The sequence below is a fragment of the Lagopus muta genome, chromosome 23 (assembly GCF_023343835.1).
Source record: "Lagopus muta isolate bLagMut1 chromosome 23, bLagMut1 primary, whole genome shotgun sequence".
NCBI lineage: Eukaryota > Metazoa > Chordata > Aves > Galliformes > Phasianidae > Lagopus > Lagopus muta.
The window spans coordinates 5,023,440-5,044,876 of record NC_064455.1 but is presented as its reverse complement, the minus strand read 5'-3'; the positions used below and the strand labels follow the sequence as shown (position 1 = coordinate 5,044,876).

General features: G+C 45.2%; 1 protein-coding gene across 2 annotated transcripts in view; it reads right to left on the bottom strand.

The window, feature by feature from the left end:
- The window catches only part of CSMD2 (CUB and Sushi multiple domains 2), a 229,936-nt gene that overhangs the window by 128,824 nt on the left and 79,675 nt on the right, over window positions 1-21,437 (bottom strand). The window contains exons 7-9 of one of the 2 annotated variants that reach the window (XM_048969227.1): window positions 12,746-12,858; window positions 7,698-7,775; window positions 683-770 (exon numbers count right to left, since the gene is read on the bottom strand). In XM_048969227.1, coding sequence (XP_048825184.1) covers window positions 683-770; window positions 7,698-7,775; window positions 12,746-12,858 — 279 coding nt within the window. The remainder of the gene's footprint in view (window positions 1-682; window positions 771-7,697; window positions 7,776-12,745; window positions 12,859-21,437) is intronic. The other variant, XM_048969228.1, reaches the window with a different exon arrangement.

Below are 21,437 nucleotides of genomic sequence, written 5' to 3'. Positions count from 1 at the left end.
TCCTCCACCTGCGTTCCCTCTCCTCCAATACGTTCTCTGGATTTCAGGAGAGTCTGATAGACGCAGGTTAAATTGAAAGACATTTTTAGTGAACAAAACAGCTATTGACAGCAAAATAAGATTAAATATTGATTCACCATTGCTAACAACAGGCTGATTCATTCCTACACGCTTTAAATGAACGCCAGCAACTACAAGGGAGTAACACCATTATTTTAAACATTATAAGAAAACAATTATCCAGCACCACATTTCCTTATTGACAAGGAGCTGTACCACTGCTTCAGGAAATCACCTGAAATTCCCTGGGCACAGGGTCGTGCTGGGACTCAGGCTAATTTAGAAGTGATGCTGTTGCTGTTTAAGATGGTTCCTTCTGTGCTTAACTGGAGAAGGCAGCGACAACAAACAGGGATGATAGCAGCAGGTCCAGTGCCCACTTTGTGGTATGAGGAATATTCTCAAAGAGATCATTATGGATCTCTGTAATAGATTACACACACATGCACATTCAGACACGCTCGTTCTTCTGCATCACCGGCTTCAGCAAGCTTTTCAGACACAGCACAATGATGTGTGCAGAGGGGCTCTGCAAACAGACTACATAATGCCAAGGATAACACACAATGCTTGTAACAAAAGCTTTGCAGCATGCATAAACACACACGTCAAAGGTTCTTACCTAAAATCGTTGCCTATTCTTTTGCCTCTCTCTGGAATCCCAGGGTCTGGACACATATTATGTCCCTGGGACACACCAACCTGAGTTACTACAAAGCAAAAACAGCACATACAGAGACAGAATAGCAAAAGAAACATTCTTTCATCAACTTATCTTGGTGGATGTGGAGAGAAAAATGGCAGCTGGTAGCTGGAAAACCTGAACACGTTCCATTTTGTTTAGAAAAAAACAGCTTTGGAAACAAGTTAAACTGGAATCATTTCAGCTCAGTTTAGACACCAAAGTGTTTTCTAGGAAGCGCCAGCTAGGAACATTGCTTTCCCTCTGTTCTGCTACAGAAGTACCTCTGAAGAGAGAGATTTTTCATTCTGCAAAATTGCACCAATTAAGCAGCCCATTTCCGAAGCCTGTGATTAGAACGGCCTGCCCTCCCCAACCCGAGCTGAGAACACAGCCAACCCAATGAGGAGGTGGGGTGTGATACCAGGGAGGAACAGGCAGAGAACGAGAGAGAGAGAGGAGAGGGAAATGTGAGTCTAGCGTTCTAAAGCAAGTAAGTAGTTTGAATGTGAAAAACTGTATGGAGCAACCTTAACGTGACTGCCAACAAACATGGAATCAATGAAGTGGTGATCAGCATCGAGTAAACATCTGCCATCCTGATGCTCTGCCCCCCGTTTCCACCTTCCCCTTCAGCCTGACAAGTGACACAGCTGAGCACTGTTTGGGATGGACAGAACCTGGGCGGCTCCTGAAAGCATGAAATGAGATCTGGCAATTTGTTGATTTCTATTCTGAATTCCAGCAACGACCAACGCATGGGGATGATTCAGGAGAAAGGGGCAACTTTGTCACAGCGCTGTCAAAGTTGATGCAGCTCAGTTTTCTCCTATCACTGAGGGAAGGATGAAAGGAAAACACACCACCTCTTGTCATCAGGGCTGAGGTGGTAAAGCATGAACCCGAAGTGAGAGCGTTCCCTTCTACTTCCACCCATCCCCTGATGAATGATCTTGGTGCACAGAGCTGCTGCTGAGAGATACGGAGGCTTGGGCATGAAGTATTACATGAACTGATAAACACATGGGGTGTCTACACAAACACAGGCTGCAGAGCATGAACACCCAAAAGGCAGGGCCATCAAAACATTATTCATTTGGTAACGACACCTCACTACAGCTGGAAGACATAAGGCTGTACCTAAAAGGATGGAGGGATCACTGCTTCCATCTGAGCACCTGCACCAGTGCTGGCTGAGTGCTGAAAGCATCACAGCTCATAACTGCTCCTCAGCCCAAGTGCTTCCTTCATCCCATCCCTCCCCTTCCTGCTGCCCCTTCCCCAGCACAGCACTGCCCAGCCCTGCCCCACTGCTTCGGCCTCCTCCTCCAGGCAGAGATACAGCTTGATGGCTAATCAGCCTCCTGAGAAACCGCTTTCCCCTTTTTGCATATTCATAACCTCACATTAAGCTCCATCACATGGACAAGCAGAGATGCTAGCGAGACACAAGCATTAAAGCAGCACACAGCATCTTCTGATGGCTGCGTTTTGTAGCTACAAAGCTCTGCTGCCACATTTCCCAGGCTGACGACTCCGAGTTGGAAGGAAGGAGCAGAGTTCTGTCCTGACAGAGTACTGCTGTGCCTGGCACTCTAGAAGCCACAACCAAACCACACTCCACGAGCAGCATCTCCAGCAGCCATCACAGCTGCATGAGAACTCAGTGGGTTTGTTCCACTGATTCTCCCTTCCCTGATACACACAAAAAATGGAACAGCTTTTAATCTGCTGCTAACTTTTTGCTAACTTGGCCGGTTTGCTTTAGAGCCTGAGCAGCTTACAACCTCTGCAAGAAGCTGGCTGTGCAACCCAGAATTTGCCTCATCACTGCAGGAGCTGCAGGCACATTTCAGTGCCAGCCAAAATAGTGGCACAGAAGACTGGCCCCACTGGGGGAACTCTCAGTAACCACCTGGAGACGCTGCCTGGAGTTTTGATCAGGCTGTTGAATACCATCTATGGAGCTAAACACTCCTCTGCCATGGAGCTCCCCAGGTGTGACGCATACCTGATGCTTCTGTTCTAACAAAGCAAATGGGAATTCAGAGCATGAAAAAGAGGGTGCAGCAAACGGCCTTGGTCAGAGCAAGGAATGAGGTCAGAATATCCTGGCACAACAGCTTCACTGCACAACACGTACATCACAAGTCTACGTGGTATTTAAGAAAAAATGCTTCGATTTCTCATCTTATTTCTATACCTTCTCCAGGATAAAAGTGCACTAACCAAGGAGCTGAGCCTGCGATGCACACGTTTACCAACACAGCTTCCACATACGCCTGCATTGAAACATCCCTTCCTGCAGAGCACATCACCAGATTGCCTTTCCACATTCCATCCTCTCTCCCATGGTCAGAAGACTACCAGACAACATCAGTTACACCGTGTTGGTTATTCTGAGCTGCTGTCACGGCCATTTATTACGTCCCAAATCGGATGACAGCAAACCTGATGCATGGCTTTGGGAGCAGGCAAGGCTACAGATAACCAGCAGAACCCACAGGCACCAGAGGGCAAGTTGCAAATGACTGATCACACTTCTGAAGACTAAAAGCAGTTCTTCTCTCGTTACCTAGCACTTAATTAATACCATATAATACGTATACATAAACCAGTGAGCAGATTAGATACGAACAGAGCGAGGAGAAAAGAAAGGTATCTTCATAGCGTGGTAGTTTGGACATTTTGCTTTGTCAATACAAAGGAAAGCAGAGGATGGATTAGATGGGCACTGAAACTTCTCTTCTTCTGTCTTCTAAATGCACACACGGTAATGCAACTTAACCAGAGTTGATAAACCACATTTGTTATGCTGAGAACACGCAGTGGGTGCTGCATTCATCTGCCTAAAGCTTGGACTGCTTCACACCAAGGCTGCAATGCTCCAAATTCTTCGTGGTTACAAAGACAACAATAAATCTTAAAAACTGGGGTGAAGTGCTGAAGTTCTGTGCTGGAGGCTCAAGGATTCCTTCTCCCAAAATAACACTTTTCCAGCCCCTTTGCCCTCCTATTTCTTAACAACCACTTTCCTCATTGTGTTTTCAGTAGCACCCAGTTATGATTGCTTTGTTTATCCCAGGAATTTACTCCATCTGTTAAAAGAACTGAGAACCTTCCTTAGTTCTCTCTACTTCCCCACGTTAATAAAGTTCAGAGAGATTCCCAATGGACAGTTTTTTATTGAATTTAGGAATGGTAAATATGAGCTACATGACAAAGATGGCCAAACGGTTTCCTTCAGTTTTGCTTTGCTTTTTACATAAACTCAGTATTTCTCAGCATGGAAAACACAGTCCAAGAAGATGAGCTGTTCTAACTGGTGTGAGGGGAATGGGAGCACTTCAGCAGTTACCAGTTAAAAATGTTCAGTCCATCTTTATGAGTGCTGTAAGGCTGATGGTGACTCCATGCAGCCAGCCGACAAATGAGAGGTTACAGAGCCCAGCTTGGAGAGCAGAGCAGAGCTGTTGGTATCACACTGAGCCCAACAATGTGCTCAGGGCCCTTCCAGGCTACAAATCTCGACCTTAAGTGCTCCCATGTCTAGCTAGCACTATGCAAGACTTGGGCTGAGAGAGCCTAACATTGGAAACGACTGCTTCCAGATGGAATTTTTGTACTGTTATCATTTGGGGCATTCTGAACCCCCATTTCACATCTTGTTGCTACCTACAAAGAGCTCCCAAGTATCTGAGAGTTCAAAATGTCACAGCCCTGTGGATTTTTAGACAGTTTGCAAAGCCTTTTTGCAGCACAGCCCCACTCACTGGGGAGTTCATTGCCTGCAGCTCACAGCCCCAGCAGCTGCTCTGCCCCACTGCTGCAGCGCAGCACAGACCCACACAGACACTCCTCACACCTGATGCACAAAGCAGGCTTGCTGCACTGCTGAACCCAGCAGCTCCCGTACGTTTGGCTGAGACCAAATTGGATCAACCCTCCCAAACGACTTTGCATTTGCATAATTAGTACAAATTGATACAACTGAAGGTACGCAGAGCTTTCTCTGCTTCACGCAATCCCTTCCAGTGATGTCCAGCAGTGCATTTTCAGGTGTGCCTCATTCGAATGTCACAAAAGCAACTCTGATGCTGTTTTGTAACCAAGGTGCCACGTTTTTTCCACTGTATCAACATGGAATATACACATTTACACACTGCATGCAATACACTTTCTCACTGCTTCAGGAATACTGCAGATGCAAAAGGTGTGTCCCTCAGTTGCTACCAGAAGTAATCCTCTAAGCATAATCTCAAACTTTAAACCGTATTTTTTATAGCTTTTTCTCCAGAGCTGTATTATTTTCCCCTAAAAATGATTAAAGCAAGATGCCCAATTAATATTAGGGATGGTGAACAGTCTGAAGTACTTGATTTAAATTTCAAATAAACACGTTTGACTGCAACTGAACAAAATTAGCACGTCCCCCACCAAATTCCATGGTTTTTTTTTAATAAACCCTTTTTCTGAAAGAGTACAAACAAGTGTGATGTGAATACATTCTGCCTCATTCAGACACGTGAAACGGGCTTTAATCTGGCAAGTAACCACAGCATCCATGCAGCAGAACTGAAATCCTCTGAAAGAACCTGCAGGGCTGCGAGCGTGGAGCTGCAAGCTGCCTTATGACAGAACAGAGGCCTCAAAGAAGGAGCTGCACTACCCAAAGGAGAGGGGCAAAGACCACCAGAAACCACGGCTGGCAGGAAAGGGTTTGGAAATAAAGCACGGCACAGCTCTCGTTTTCACCACATTTCTAAATTTCTGATAGCCGAGCGAGATGAAATGACAAGAGCAACAGTATCCAATCCAGAGACCTTTAATCAGCCTGTCCCACCTGCACGGTCATCTGTGATGCACAGCTCACAAGCTCATGAAAGTTTCAGAGAAGAGCGGGCACAGCCAGCCAAGCAAATCAGAAAAGCAAGGGAAAAAGAAGATAACACTTAGGGCTCCATTTTCTGAAAATAAACCATTTTCTGGAGATACCTCCTATGGAGTCAGCGTTTCTGAAGCTGAAAATTCACTGTAACAGGAGTGTGACAGCAGAAGGCTGTGCAGGATGGAGGTTAATTGGGGTTTACAATCCAGACGTTGCTGAGCACAGTGTACAGGGAAGGAGCTGAAGGCAGGAGGGTTGTGGCAAACCCCACACTGGTGACAGAAAGGGATTTGGGCCACAGTTCCTCCACCATCAATACTACTACAGGTCAATAACTTTCAGGCTAAGCTGCCTTCCTGCACCGGGTTTTGCCTTATCAAATATGACATGATTAGTGCTACACAAGATGCTGAGCTGGCGGCATTCAAGGCTGCAGTCTGGTCTGCACTGGGCGAGGACAGGCTGGGCAGAGGCACCAGCAACTTCCAGCAACTTCATCCTCAAAAGTGGAGCCCGACTACAACACAGCACGACACCCTGAAAATACAGTGCACTGATGAGCTGAAAACAAACTGCCATTTTCCACCTGGGGAAGAATCCCTGCACACATCCCAACATCCCACACGGCATCAATCCCACTGCAAACACAACCTTCCATCTTACGGAGCTCCAGCGCTCACTCAAACAGAGGCAGGGCTATTTTCTATCGTAACCTCACTCTCCATTAAGTGCTGAAATATTTATCACACCTTAAAATGACAGTTAAATTATACCTGACAAGAACATTTCATAGAGTCATGGAATGGCCTGGGTTGAAAAGGATCACAACCATCATCTATTTCAACCCCTCTGCTATGTGCAGGGTCACCAACCACCAGACCAAGCTGCCCAGAGCCACATCCAGCCTGGATTTCACAGAACCCAGAGCATCCTGGATTCAGAGCCTTTCTTACAACTGAGTTTTACCTGAACGTGCCCCAGCATTTTGTACTCTGGAGATCTTGGATAATTTACATCCTGCTACTTCGTTACCTTGTTGGACTTTTCTCCTGAATGACTAAAAGCTACAAGCACTCATGTGAACCTGAAAGTGAGCCTTTTTCATTGAGTGATGTTTTAAATTCAGTTCATCCATTTTTCTTAACTGAATTCTGCAACTGAAATTCAGGCGAGCAGAATGTCCAAACAGCTCCTCTTTGATGAGCGTAATGGGCTATGCAGAAAACGAACAAGTACAACCTCTCCTCTAAAAACCATCTTAAGAAAGTCTGCGTTCTGATCCTACTTAAATCCCCGTGAAATATTCCGTGCAGGTAATTCAGATCCCTCATGTTTAATCTCAGAGCCCCCTCAGGAGCGCAGCCATCTGTTCAGCCACGTGTGGAAGGAAAAGATGAGCGTCGCTTCTGATCTGAAAAGGACCTCGTGTGAAGATGAACGGATCTGATGGGCTCTCTTACAGCCGGAGGAAAACGCACCGGTGACAACGTGACACTGCGAGCATCTCCCTAACAGACACCAAACATCAGACATGCTCAACGTGAGAAACTCATACAGAGATCATAGAAGTCAGTGCTATAAGCTTTTGCACACTGAAGGGGCGTGATTTTTCTGCAGGAGATGAATAATTAAATAAAATGCAAAGAGGGAAACAAAGGCCGCTATTGCTTCTGTAGATTTTCTACCAGGTTTGTTTTGTGGTTCCTTATCCCTATCCCTGGTTTTACGATAGCAACATCACTTCACATTTCCAAACTGTTTACATTTTGACACTTTCCACACTAAAAGAAGACAGAAGCAACGAACCCCGGTCTGTCACTGAATAGGAAGCATACAGTATATATTAAATGCACACACACCAATCCCCTGCATACCCACTTCGAGGGGTTAGTACATGCTTGTGAATAGAGCACTGGGAGGGAGTGATGCAGTAATGCAAAGGGAAGAAAGGGTAAAGCATTAAAACTTTTAAGAGTGACAAAGTTTTAGAGATTACTGGAAAGTCAAATGGAATGTTCAAGGAGACCATTTTACAAAGAGAGCATATGGAGGAGTCAGAACACTTACACACTGATGTCTTCTGGTTACTGTTCTTGCTTGGCATTAGCTTCACCCCTCTGGATTTCAGTTCCATTTGCTTTTTGACTGCAGAGACAGAATTAAAACACAAAGAAAGAAAATTTTTAGATAACCGTTGGTGATGATGTAAAATGAGATACACACGATAGTTCCCAGATGTTTGAACACTTTTCCTAACCCCTCAAACCCATCAGCTCCCCCCATTCATTTACCCTTGTTAGATCTACTGCTGTCTTTGAAGAACTGAGCCAAGCTGACCCAGCCTGAATATAAAAGCTGGGCATACAATCCTCAGCACTCTGTAGCCACGCAATGCTGCTTAACGTTCTACAAATGGGAAACAGACTGAAAGAAAGCTCCAGGAAACTGCAGGGATCTCAAAATGCGGAGTTAAGCTTCGACTTTGATCAGTCCACTGCCAAAAGAATCCCACGTAATACAAAGATGGCCAATGAAACTCAGCAACTATTTGTCCCTATTATCTGGACTTGGCCAAACTGAGGCTCTCTCTGCACAGAGGGCTCTGCACAAACCCCACACCACCAAATCCATCTGACTACTGGCAGACACGCAACAGCTTCCTGCAGCACAGAGAGGTTTTGCAGTAACACACAGCAAATTTTTACTGGCACGTTTGAAGTTAATGTGGTTAAAGGAAGCACGATGGCCATATTGCTTTATGGGATCCTTTTTCTGATGAGCCAGTTCTTATCTATGGAGAAAAGCAGTCCGTCTTTCACTTCAAACTGTTCTTTTCTTGTTCTTTATCTCATCATACTTTCATCTCTAAATTAGCACATTCCAAAGACAAAGTTGTCAAGAAAAATTACCAATAGAACTAACAAGGTTTTTTTAATCATGCTTTTTCAGCTTGAAGAAAAAAAAAAGCTAATAACATCTGTTTGCAGGAGCTTCAGACAGGGAGATGTCAAGCATCATTCCTTGAAGCTCACCCAAGGTAGTGCTGCTCTGAGCTCACTGCTGTAGCATGCAGCTTTTTGTTCATCATTTGGTACAGCTTTTTGCTTTCTCCTTAAATAAAGCATAACTTCAAACTGAGGGCTGAATTACCTCAAAAAACTTTCATGCAGAAAAGCTGATGTTGCCTGGTTTGAGCATCTTTAATCTGCTGGGGGTTTGTTGCCTTTTTTTTTCTTTTTTTTTTAAATTCAGAGGGACAAATAATTAACAGTATGCCAATTCCAAAGCAAATGTAAGACGTGCCTGCTTCCTTCTGACTGTAATCCATCTGCAAACGCTCTAAGGGAAAGGCAGCAGGTCTCAGAATGCCCAACAGCACTGCTTTCCTCCAGGTGACATTATGGTAATTCTGGGACATTTGCAGCCTGATCTCAAGGCTTTCAATACAACATTGTGTCAGGGATGTGAAAAAGAGAATGAGGCCACAAAAGCTGAAATTTCAGGGGAAGCCTGGAACATAGGTTGTGCCTATGCTGCCTCTGCTACAACTAACCCTCCCAGTCAGTAGATACAGCCGAGCCCAAGTTCCTGGGGTTAAATGTGGGCTATCACAGGATGCACAATGCTCAGTGTGACTTTGCAGTATCAACTCACTGCTCTGTAAAGTGCTTCAGAGCAACATCACCAAACCCCAGCTTACGGCATGGAGAACGCACAGCCTGCATGCAGCTGGGCCTGGCGTATGACTGGGAATCCTTGGAAGGATATATTCAGTAATAAAAGGTTTAACTGCATTCATTGCCTGCCTTCCAGAATATGCTCCACTCCAAATCTGCGACCAACAGAAAATTCAGCTCAAAACCAACCCAACAGCAACAAAAACAGCAGAAAACAGAGAGACACTGCAAGGGACCGGTCCTAAAACATACAGAACTGCACTGCCCATCAGCATGTCCCATGTATTACCCTAAATGCACTCCCTCCCTTTCACCAATAATTGGTACAGATCACTGCATTCTCTCCCTCCTTAATCCCCCATTTTGTTCCAAGGAGATGAAATGATGAAGTCAAGTTTTACAAACGACTTACTTTCGATTAGAGCAACTCAGAACACATTATCACTGTTCTTCATAAAAAAAAGGAACAATTCCCCTTAGCTATTCCCTCAAAAATCTAGCGTATGAAAATTTATATTGTTTACAAATCTGACTGCAGAACAGCACCACAAAGGCCTGTGTCAGGCTAATTGGATGAACAGAAGTTACTCTGTCTTCTGGAGGGGTTTGCTGCTCACACGTTCCTAATAGATCTAATGGAAAGCTCAGCATCCTGTCAGATTTAAAAGATGACATTACAAAGCTTTTCCAGTGAGGAGGCATTCTGGGATGTCTTTTCTAACATGCTTCATGTTGTTCTAAATGAGAATTTAAGGAGACATTTATTTATTTTTAATTTGAAAAATAACACATTTCAGCAAAAATCTGTTCCACCAACCTCTGCTCCCCTTGCTGGCAGATTTGCTGGGAGATTGCTATTAAATATTGGCTTGCCTGGATCGGTTTTCTACTTTATTTTTCCCCTGCTGAGGTGCTCCAGTATCACCTGTGACATCAGCACAGGTTCCTTATGGGGATTCTCACCCAAGCTGGAGGTGAGGAGAAAACACCTTCCTGCAAAGTGAAACACCCCACGTGGCTGTGCAAGCTGCTGGCAAAACAACCCCCTTACCTCTGTGCCTCCCCTTTGCTGCTCTGAGAAACTCTTATTTAGGAATTGGAGCCTGTAACAAACATCACAGTTTTCCTCTTTTTTCCTATTTTACCAGTATGGCCCAAAGGACTGAACAGGTTGCACAGCTCACACCGTATCCCTCTGCTCCCTTTGCAGACCTGCCAGAAATTAAGCATGTATAGATGTACATATGCTTAAAAGCCATTTAGGTGGTGCAATATGTGCAAAAGAGTTCATGAGAGCATTATTAAAGATGACAGGTCTGCTAGTATTTTGCATTTTGCTGTGGGTTGCAACTCACCCACATTTATCTTTCTACCTGAGTGCAGGACAGAAAGGGAAGGGAATGGGGAGGGCAGATCAATAAAAGATACAATTATGTGTTGGTAACAATCAGCTAAAAAGCAATTTGGGACCCTACTTAAGTAATAAAATATATGCTGGAGAGATGGACTGCACCAGCCAGATCATTAGTTCTGTTTAGCATCATTTTAAATTCAGCAGCTTTTTCATTACCTCATTTACAGCATCCCATCACTGCACTGATGTCCCTGAGCTCTGCACCCTTACTGTCACCTGCCCCAAGCAATGCACACCCAGCTCAGCCTCTTATCAGCTGCAGATAACACAGCACCCACTGGGGAATGAAGACAGAGGGAGTGGGAGGCTGGGGAGGAAGGAAAAAAGATCAATGCATTGATTTATCTGTGGTTCTTTTCATTTGCTTTCACAGGATGTGGAACACAGTATTTGCAAGAATGCAAGATTCACCTTACATAAAAGAGACAGGAAAGGGAAAAATATTTCCACTCTCCCTGCAAAGGAATAAATTTACTGCATTCAACATAAAGAAAACCTGTATATGGGCTGATTCTATCTAACCTTGCTTTTATGTTCATAAAGATTTCTAAACTGGGGCATGGATTAGCAAGAGCTGAAATGGAACATACTAAGATGGAGTTCTGCTAAATCTAAGTATCAATGTTAAACAAGTTGGAAGGGAAATGATTTTCTTATAGATTATCAGCAAAGCCAGGTACATCTGAGAGGAAACAGTGTTAATAAAGGATGAACACATCTTTGGAAAACCAGCAACAAATCAGATTAATCCTAACCCTCCCTCCTTCCTTCTCTTGGACAACCCTGAGGTTTGCTTCTATCTCTACTGCTAAAAAAACACATTTTAGCTGCTCCACTTTATAAGGCAATACATGTCCTATTTTGTATCTACTTACTTATTTATCTCCATTAAAATATTTATGTTCAAACCAAGTTCTGTTGCTCTGAAAGGGTTATGCAGAGTTTTCTGAAGCTGTACTGGCACTTGGGTGCTCTGTCAGCACAGATTCCGCTGCCTGCCAGAATCCTGCCCTCGTGCCCTGAGCTGCTTTGTTGCTGCACTGTTTGTTCGTTGTTTTTAAGGTATGGAGATCTTTCCTAACAGCTGGAAAGACCCTCACAAACTCCAGACCATCCAGCAGGAGACTGAAGAATGGCTATCAGGCTCCCCCTGCCACTGGATGGAGGTCCTGCTTCAGTGGTGTTCCAAGGGCACGTTTTTAGCTTCACCTTTTAAACACTCAATACACAAAAGCACAGTTCATTATATCTAACAAAAGAGTTTCCAAGGAGAGTGCTAGATTAGAACCCCCCTGACATTCATCTAATCAGAGGGAATTATAACATTAATCTCTACTTTTCTATTTAAAGAAAAAGGATGATTCAGACAGGTGTTTCAATAGAAAGCAGCAATCGTGGCTGCAAAGGAAATGCCGGATCAAGAGCCATCAGCTGCATGGTCATTTGTGTTATACAGAACAAAAAACCAAAAGGTTTTTAATTATAATTCAAAATCAATTTATACATCAGAGGAACACCAGGAAAGTTAAGAAACAACGGTGATTCATAATGCAAGGCTCTTGCTGAGGCCATGACTACATTGCTAAGGCCAAACAAACAAGGAACGGAAAGGGCAGGATTACACATTTATGAAAGGAAACTCATCTGCCTTTCACTGTGCTCCTGTCAGTCAGTGCTACAGCACTTCGTCCTCCCCAAGTCCCATTCCTTCCTTCTGAGGAAAGCTGTTGTCTCTGGAGGTTGGACATGAGCTGGTCAGCCCTTCCAGCTCCTTCCCTGTTCCAGTTTCTCCCACCCTGCCCCTGCCCTTGGAGCTGATCCTCCCTCTGGGACCCTTCAGGATGCACTGAACGGTTGCATCCCATGGCATAGAGTGCAAAGCGATTTGCCAGTAACTCTCAGGCATTCCTATTTCCAACAGCAGTCCTCCATACAACACCACCTGGCAAACCAGGTGGAAAAATCAAGGTTAAAAACACCAAAGAATCAAGTGGAATTTGTCTGGATGTGCTGCGAGTGCTCACCTTGGTACTGGGCGCTGAACCCCTTCTGCCTGTGGTTGCCATCAGATGTGAAGTGAAGCCTCAGCCAATTTTTACTGCTGATAACTGGGGCGGGCAGATTCATCCCAGTGAACCTGCAAGAAACCAACCAAGAACAGCCAAGCGTTATTTTGACTGTGAGTTATAGCAAAAACCAAACGTCCTTGCATAGCCGATCCTCCTTGGTGAATATGAGAGATGTGTCTGGTTAACAACGCTCAAAGAAAAAACAAATGTTTATTTTAGCTGAGCAAAAGGCAAGAACAATCTTCTTTCATTGGAAATTGCCAGCAAGAAGCGATGATTTATGATCTACCCCAACCTGGAGGAAAGATTACAGCCATCAAATGTGAGGTGCAACGCTCCACAGCCCATTAGCAACTGCTCCCTCCATACCATCTTATACTTCCTTAACAGCAACAACAAAAAAGCAGTATTATGCTGTTTGCTTTATTAAACACAGCCATATTTCTTGGCAGAGGTGTCACATGCCAAGCCTCAGTCTGGAACAGTGTTTACCTAAGTCACAGCACCCTTGAATTGAGGTGTATAATGGGAGCATTAAGCACAGTGAGGGAATAACGCTACCATGACAAAAGCTATTATGGAATCCTATTATTGTTAACTAAAACCCATTTAATTTTTTAATCATAGACTGTCACTGACTTACAAATTATTGGTACTTTGCTATCTATGCTTTTTTAGATGAAGGTAGAAGTACACCGTATATCTCTTTGATTCAAAAGGATGCTTTAGATTTCATAACTTTCCATTTTCAACAGTAGAACCGACAGCCAGAAAGCATTTCCAAAGTCCTACACCCAACTAACACCTGCAGAGGTCACAACTCTTCCCTTTTCCCAAGGCAAACAGCAGGGAATTGGGATGACACCTGGCAGATCTGCAAGGTGCTCCTGCTCCACTTGCTAATGAAGCAGCAGGGATGATGATGCTGCATAGCTAATGCACCTCTGCCACCTACAGTACAGGCTTCAAACCTCCAGCATCCCGTGGGGCGAAGCCGACTTCTGCACAACTCAGAACCACCACTGAACACATTCTGCACGCTGCACGTCGGTTTGACATCGCTCCTGAATGTTTCACTGTTGACAATTTCATGTCAGTTCTGCAGACCCTTTTGAAATACAAACTCCAATTTCACCTCAAACCTTTTCGAATGACTAAGTTCAAACACACGCCTTTGGGGCTGAGATCAGACACGGGGCATCTAAAAGCAATTCCAGGAGAGTTGCTGTGGCTGTTTGTTATGACAACGTGTTTAAACTTCACACTCTTTTCCCCAAAGACTCTTTTATGATTTATTCTGAATTAAAAGTCAAACTTTTCACACAGAATCTTTAGGTGCGCAGAGCCAAATTCTGCTTTCAGAATTGTGTAGAGCTGAATAATTCAATTACCTGATCCAAGAACTGCAGAACAGTAAAATTAACCTGGCTGCACACAGCAGCTTCACCCTCCTCTTCCCCATCTCTCTCTTTTAATGTGTACTTTGGAGAAGTGGATGCAGCTGACTCATCATTTACACACAAACTGACCTGTAGGTACATCAACAGTTCACTGTTAACTCCCAAGAATCCCACATAGCTGAAGTGAAAAGCTAGACATCTGTCAGCCAAGTGAATTTGCACTTGGATCACTGATTCAAAAAATTAATGGATAGCACTCCTTGCCACCTGTGCAACAGCATAAAAAATTACTGAAGGCAAAAGCAGAACAACAGTCATAACCAGAGTGCTTTGCCCTGCTATAGAGAACTACAGGAGATTTGGGGTGAGGGACAAAGTCTCCCCAAATCTCTGCACGGAAATCCATCAGCATCATGTGGCATTTGCTTAAGACCCTGACAGCTCTTTGAAAGGCCTAAATCAGCCACAAAAGCACTATCAGGTCTTCATTTCCAACACGCCGCTGCTCAAGCTCCCAGCACACACACACTGTATTCTCCAGGGCTCCGGTCCAGCAGACTCCCTTTTATCTTCCCACCCCTTTATTTCTGCACTGAAGCAGTGCATTGTTAACATCAGTTACAGGATTCAGATTCCCAGGACAGCCATCTCAGCAGCTCCTCCTTCGCGTTCAGCTCCCAAAGGCAGCTCCTTCTGGCCCTACAAGTGATGAAGAGGAGCACTGGACAGCTGCCTTGCTTGGGCTTACCCAGTGAAGGCTGGTGATGCATACTGTGCATATGGTGGAGACCCCACAGTGCTGCAGGTGGGAGCATGCTGCAAGTGTGAGCTCCAGCCCCAGAGCAGCAGCTTCTGCTTTGCTCCACACAGACAGCATTGATCCACTGCCACGGCAGCGGCCAAACGCATCCCCATCACCCACCATCCTTCAGCTGCTGCCTCTGAGCAGCAGATGGACACCTGCAGAGCGAAGGGTGCAATACCCAGGCCTTGCACTCTGCTCAGCAACAGGCTGAAATGTTCTCGTGGATAAGAAACCAAATGGTTACGCTGTGCATGTAACAGAAAACATCCCGCTCACCTGCAGTTAACTACCACTTTTTTTCATTACGAGGCTCCCACAGGTTTAAAATAATCACTGGAAAGCATTAATGGTTAATTGATAATGGAATATTTAATTACAGGTAAACACAGTTGAACTGAAGCAGCTGCATGGTCTCTGAATGCAAATGCCCTGGCTGCTGTTGCTGAATTCCAGTCGGTGTGGGGAGGATGCTCAGCACAGAACCTGCAGAGCCCCCCGAGCCCCCTGCACCCCCAGGCACTGCAAACACCGGGAGCACACCCAGCACTGCCAGAGCAGCAGCTGCAAACAGGACAGCACACAAAGGCACTGTGAGTGCTCACAGAGGTGCTGCTTGCACGAGGTCAGAGCACACAGCGTTCGTACCTCCAATTTCTCAAGGTCTTATTTTTTGTGTTATAAACCCAGCGCTGCTTTGTTCCCCTCCCCTCCTTTCCTGCTGCCATCAACCAGGAGTTATGAATCACTTGACTCAATATGCAGCTTCCTGAATGTGACAGCATGTTAACTGGAACTCTAAGGCCCTGGAATGACTAACCAGAAATGTAAGAATTAGGGGTGGGTTTTTTTTTTGGTTGGTTGGTTGGTTTTTTTTGGAAGTAAAATCAATACCCATTACTCACTGATAGGAATTCAGTACCATTCTACATGAAATATCTCTGCAAATCCAGGAGGCTCTGAACACAGTTGCTGTAATCTCAGCTCTCCTCTGAACCAGCAGGAACAGCTCTGCCCTGGGATCCCATTGGGTCCATTTGGGACCATTTGTGGTGGATGGAGGTCAGCGAGCAGTTGGCTTCTGCTTAGCAGTTTGCTCCAGCTGCAGGGCAGGGGATGGCCCCCCCCAGCAGATATTTATGAGTGCATTAATCTTGCTCAAACATCTGCAGATACACAGACTTCTACTCTTCCCCATCCTCCACTTTGTTGGGCAGTTCCTGATCCCCATCCCCAAAGCCCCACTTGCAGGTTTGGATGGGCTGTGAAAAATGCACTTCTCAAGCAACAGCTTTTGAGAGTTTTACCAATTCCTTCCCAAATAGCTTCCAATATTTTTAATCTAAGCACTAAGCATTTTTTTCTTAAGTGAAATTGAAGCCTCCCAGTTAGACGCAGCTCCTGTAATGCTCCGTTATTCCGTAATACAGAAAGGTTAATGGTATCAAAACTCTTCTTTTGAGCAAAAGCTGTGAAGTGTGGTTTTCTCAACTGCGCTATTTTCTCTATTTCTTCTTTCACTCCTGTATTTCACATTGGATTCAAGCATTAAATATTTATACCGCTCATTCAACCATTCCTCCCTTGGTGCAATTAGTGTTATTGTACGTGGCTGGCAATGATTAATCTGCATTCAGGCACCATTATCTATTTACAATCCCAATTCCTGCTTTAATTTTGTTCCACATGGAGAGAAAAAGCAAGAAAAAGAAAAATCAATAAAACGTCAGAAAGCGAAGCAGAAGCTCTAGAATGGAGGAAGGAAATATTTGCAGGCAGAAGATCCAATCTTAACCACCCTGCAAGCTGATGAGCATTGAGTTTGACCACAGTGTTTCCCTTAAGAACCCAAAGATGATGGGTAACTCATGGCGTGGATGTCACACAGATTTACTGTAGGAGAGCACGGAGCCAAAGGTCACAACTGGAGTTAAGAACTCCCCTTGAAGCCCCATTATGTCAAGTGCAGCAGTGGGAGGTAATGAATTTAATGTCAACTTGAAGGCACGAGGGCTACCGTGAAACTCAAAGCACTGCATTGCCAACAACCCTGTATCTTTAGAATAAAAACTTCTACAGCCCTTACTTTAAAGCTCCTTAGGGTCTGCCAGGGGACTGAGGATCCCTGATCGGCATGAACCCATGTACAGGTGCCTGGAAGGAGCAGCAGTATGGCTGGAGAGCCACTTTTCCTTTCAGTACAACCAGGGGACACTGCTGGAGCTGTGTGCCATTATTCCCTTCACTCGTACTTCTAACTTTGCATCCAAGCCTCTGCTCAAATTATCATGAGAGCTGAATTAAGTACCATCAATTTAGAGCATCTTATTTAGCATGTCAGGTCTCTTAAACAAAGTACACTTAAGCACCTCTACACCTCATTTTTTGGTGACGAGAGACATCCCAGCACAATGGACTTTTATATGGAAAGTGAATAATTAGATTAAGTTATTGTTCCTCACTAAATGCTGCCGGGGATGGAAAGAACACAGCTGCATCTCAATGACAGCACTCTGCTGATGAGGAGCTCGCCTCTGATTCTCAGTCCCTGGATGCAGCTCTGTGCTGAACTCCTCTCCCCATGACCAGGTCCTGCAGTCTGACCTCAGATGCTCTGCCACTGCCTCCTCCCAGTGGAGCTGCACTCATCTTCCACACCAGGATTCAGCTCCGGCTCCAAGAGCACTGCACTGCTCCCACTGCCTTCCAGCAGCCGTGCTGCCTGCCCACACTGCTCCTGGGACTGCAACCCAATGAATTCATCACTCCTTTCCTCTTTTCTCCCTCTTTTTTGTTTTTCTTTTTCTTTTTTTTCTCTCTTTTTTTTTTTTCTTTTTGCATTCCATCAAAAGATGAAAGCATTTCCGTGCGGCAGCAAAACTTCAGTCATCGGCATTGACTTTAATTACTGCCTGCTCCCAGATAAATTTGCTGGCTAAAAACAAATCGATACTTTTTTTGCAGGAGCCTTTACACCAAAGTCCTTAATTCCTCATTTTTTAAGTGACATTTCCCCAGCTCATCCTTAAAAGAGCAGAAACCAAAGCCCTGGCTGATCCAAGGTGACGTGGCTCCATTGCAGACAACAGAGCCAAGCAAATTCACACCATGCTCAGGACACGACAGCCTCATTTCTCTGCTGTTTTCCTTCACCTACGAAATGTTTCAGAATTATCGCAGTCTCATTAGTCTGAATTCTCTTGGATCTTTATTCTGGATTAATGATGGGCACTTCATGAAAGAATTCAGTCTGTACGCATTGCTGAGACTGTCACGATGGAGCAATCCAACAGACACGATGGTCTCTAGGGAATTCTTATTAAGCTGAGCAGTGCTTACCCACACACCCACCTACTGCTCCTAATTGGGTTCTTACATTTACATAGGCAGTACTGCATACACATATACACACACATGCATATGTAAGTAGGCGTTAGATACACACAAGCACGTGGCTTATCTTGCAGGTACACAGTTTTCAAGGCATTAATCAAATGGAGATGTGCATTTTTGGGATAAAATTCACTTCCAGTTGAAGGCACAATTTGACATGCCACTTAGGGCAGCAAGGAGCAAAATGCAGGTGGTGCATAAAGGTAACTGCAAGGTGCTCCATCTGGCCATGAGCACGAAGTCTCAGTGCTCACCATACTGCAGCTAAAGCCACGTTACAGCCAACAGGGAGAACGTGGGGACCTTTGGGAGCCCATTCCCCCAAAGCAAAGGGCCCTTAGTGCAGCCATAAACTGATCTGAGAGAATGGAAGCCAAATGCAGAACCAGAGCATGAATTTTTGGCTCAGAGCAGGACTGCAAGGACACGGCACTGAGCAGGAGCTGCTGCTGGAGCTGCACTGTTCTGCGGAGCACCTCCCACCATCCTGCACAGAAGCGGCGCTGGGCTGCCGTCACACCAACAGATAGGTAACAAACGTGATTATATTTATTCTATTCAGGAGACAACAAACACTAATTCAACACAACAGCAGAACAGCTAATGCAATCGAAGCTTACTAATGCCGCGCTGCAAATCCCCCAAAGAAATCTGCTACAGCTTTATTACAATTTCCTATAAACCCTTTCTGCCTTATTATCAGTGTTACAGAGATTGTTTTTCTCCGTGCAGGCAGAGTTAGATGTGTTGATAGCAAGAGACACTATGTTTATTACTTGATAAATAGCAGCCATTTCCATCACTGCGTGCACAGATACACTCACGTCTCTGTCAGGCTAACAGTGCTCTTAAGTTCCATTCAGTGTGGACTCTGCATTGACAGATGAGGCTGGAAAGCCACGGGCTGTGTTGGCACAACAGTCAGCCCACAGAATTCTGGTGGCTGAGCCCAAGAAACCAAATGAAGCTCACATCTCAGCCCGCCCATTTCCAGCCAAGGTTGCTCCATCTGGGAGCTGCTGCTCTACCAGGTCGAGGCAACTGCATTTCTAAATTCCCAGAGCTCGCCGAGCTGATGCTGCCTTCCAAAGCCACGTTAAAAATGGAAGATGCTAAGCTTCAGTTACAAGCAGAGTCAGAGCCGGAGCCCCTCCATGCCTGCCCTAGACTGGAGCTGCCATCTGGTTCAGGTTCTGTAGTTTCTACAGAGGCTCCTCTACAACTCAACAGTCACAGAAACTTGCAGAAAACACAATTTGCAATCTGGAGCTCAGAGAGCTGACAGCTCAGTGAAAACGTGAGAATTACAGCAGTCATGGCTGTAGGAATTACGACAAAATGCAAAGCAGCCTCGGGATGAAGAAAGTCATCACAAATTGCAAGTTCTCCGAGGCAGAGAGCATTTAGCACTGCAGGATCTGAATGTGACTGGAGTTTTCTATATAGCACTGCAACTCAGTGCTGATAATAAATAATGACACAAACACACCACATGCAGAAAATCCATCTTCACAGGCACGGTGCTGCCACGGCCCTGTAAAGCAGTGGGGAGCTGATGGGCTGTGTAGCCCAGGGAGATACAGGGCTGGTCCATCAGCTCCAGCCCTCACCAAGTGATGAGTGGTACCTTGCTCCAGGCTGAGGGCAGCCCCACATCCTGCTGCCCTCCTGCTAAGCCAGAGGCAGCTGAAGTTTGCATTCATTCCTGTGCTATTTTGACCATTTTCAAGTGCATGTGACCTCAGAATGATGGCAGTGCCCTCCCAGCCAAGGGACAGCCAATAGATTGGTTGTAGTGGGTTCAGCTCCTACAGCCATGAAAACGTGCTGCTGTCCTAAAAAGCATCTCCCAAAAGGAGCAGGGACCACCACAGCTGTACCCCTGGGTATGCACACAGAGGGGACACTTCTGAATCTTTCAGCAGACAGAACAGTTCTGAGCTATCACGGTCAAGACTGTTTACTAGGGAACTTCCAACTGCAGCACAGTGACAGTGAGACTAGAATTTCTGTTAAAAGGGCTTAGTGGAACCATCTGCTTATTTACTCTAGATATTAATTTAGCATGAAGCCCAAAACTGAAGAAAAGCTGCAAAGTGGCTTCAAGCCAAATCCACAGAAGCCACTTTGTCCCTAAATTCCAGCCTCAGCACTGCTCTACATTCCTTAAACCTTCATGTATCTCTACACAGAGAGCATCAAGAAGCTGCTGAGCCGTGGCAGTGCTCTCAGCAGTTCCCAGCACTGAGCATCACCAGCCAGCTCCACATGCCAGCAGCTGGAGACCCAATGCCAAAGCAGGGAATCCTGCTGGAAGTCCAACCCCAGGATCTCTTTTGCAACATCTAGACCTGAGATACGATTCCACCGAATAAAGAATCCCAGGGGTACTCCCATCAGCTTCAGCTGATGACACTGGGTATTTGTGTTGCACACACCAAGACCAGAAGGTGTGGAAGAACATCCTCAGCCTCCTCCAAAGCACTGCACAATACATTTGTCCCTTGAATGTTTCCACTGCCTTATAAATCACAACATGGAATGGGATGGAATGGCTTCTTGCAGTTCTTGTAGAAGCCTCCCTAAAGATTCATAAAGCTAAAATACACATCCTTTATACTAAAACTTTTTTAAAAGAGAGATCAAATATTATTAAAGCCTTGAGTGAGAGCTATAAACATCAAGGAAACCCAGCACAAAGTCAAACACTGGGTCAAAGAGAAGCAGAATGGAGGAGAAACAGAGACAGACAGGGATTGCTTCCAGCAGCCAACATGTTTACCTTATTAATTCCTGATGCTCCTATCTTGTGATCAAGGCCTTTGGGATAGGGCAGAAGTTAAATAAAAGCTAGGCACCATTCCCAGAAAACCAACCTGGGAGCACTCATCTTCCACTGATGGCATGTCAGGAGATCTCAGGGTTTTACAGGTCATTCAAGAATGGCCTTTGGTGACAAGGTGACACAACCCAGCACTGCTCGGGTCCCCAGCTGCTGCTCTTTCTTCTTGTGCAATCTACTTAGAGAAGTCACGATGTGTCCGGGATAAGA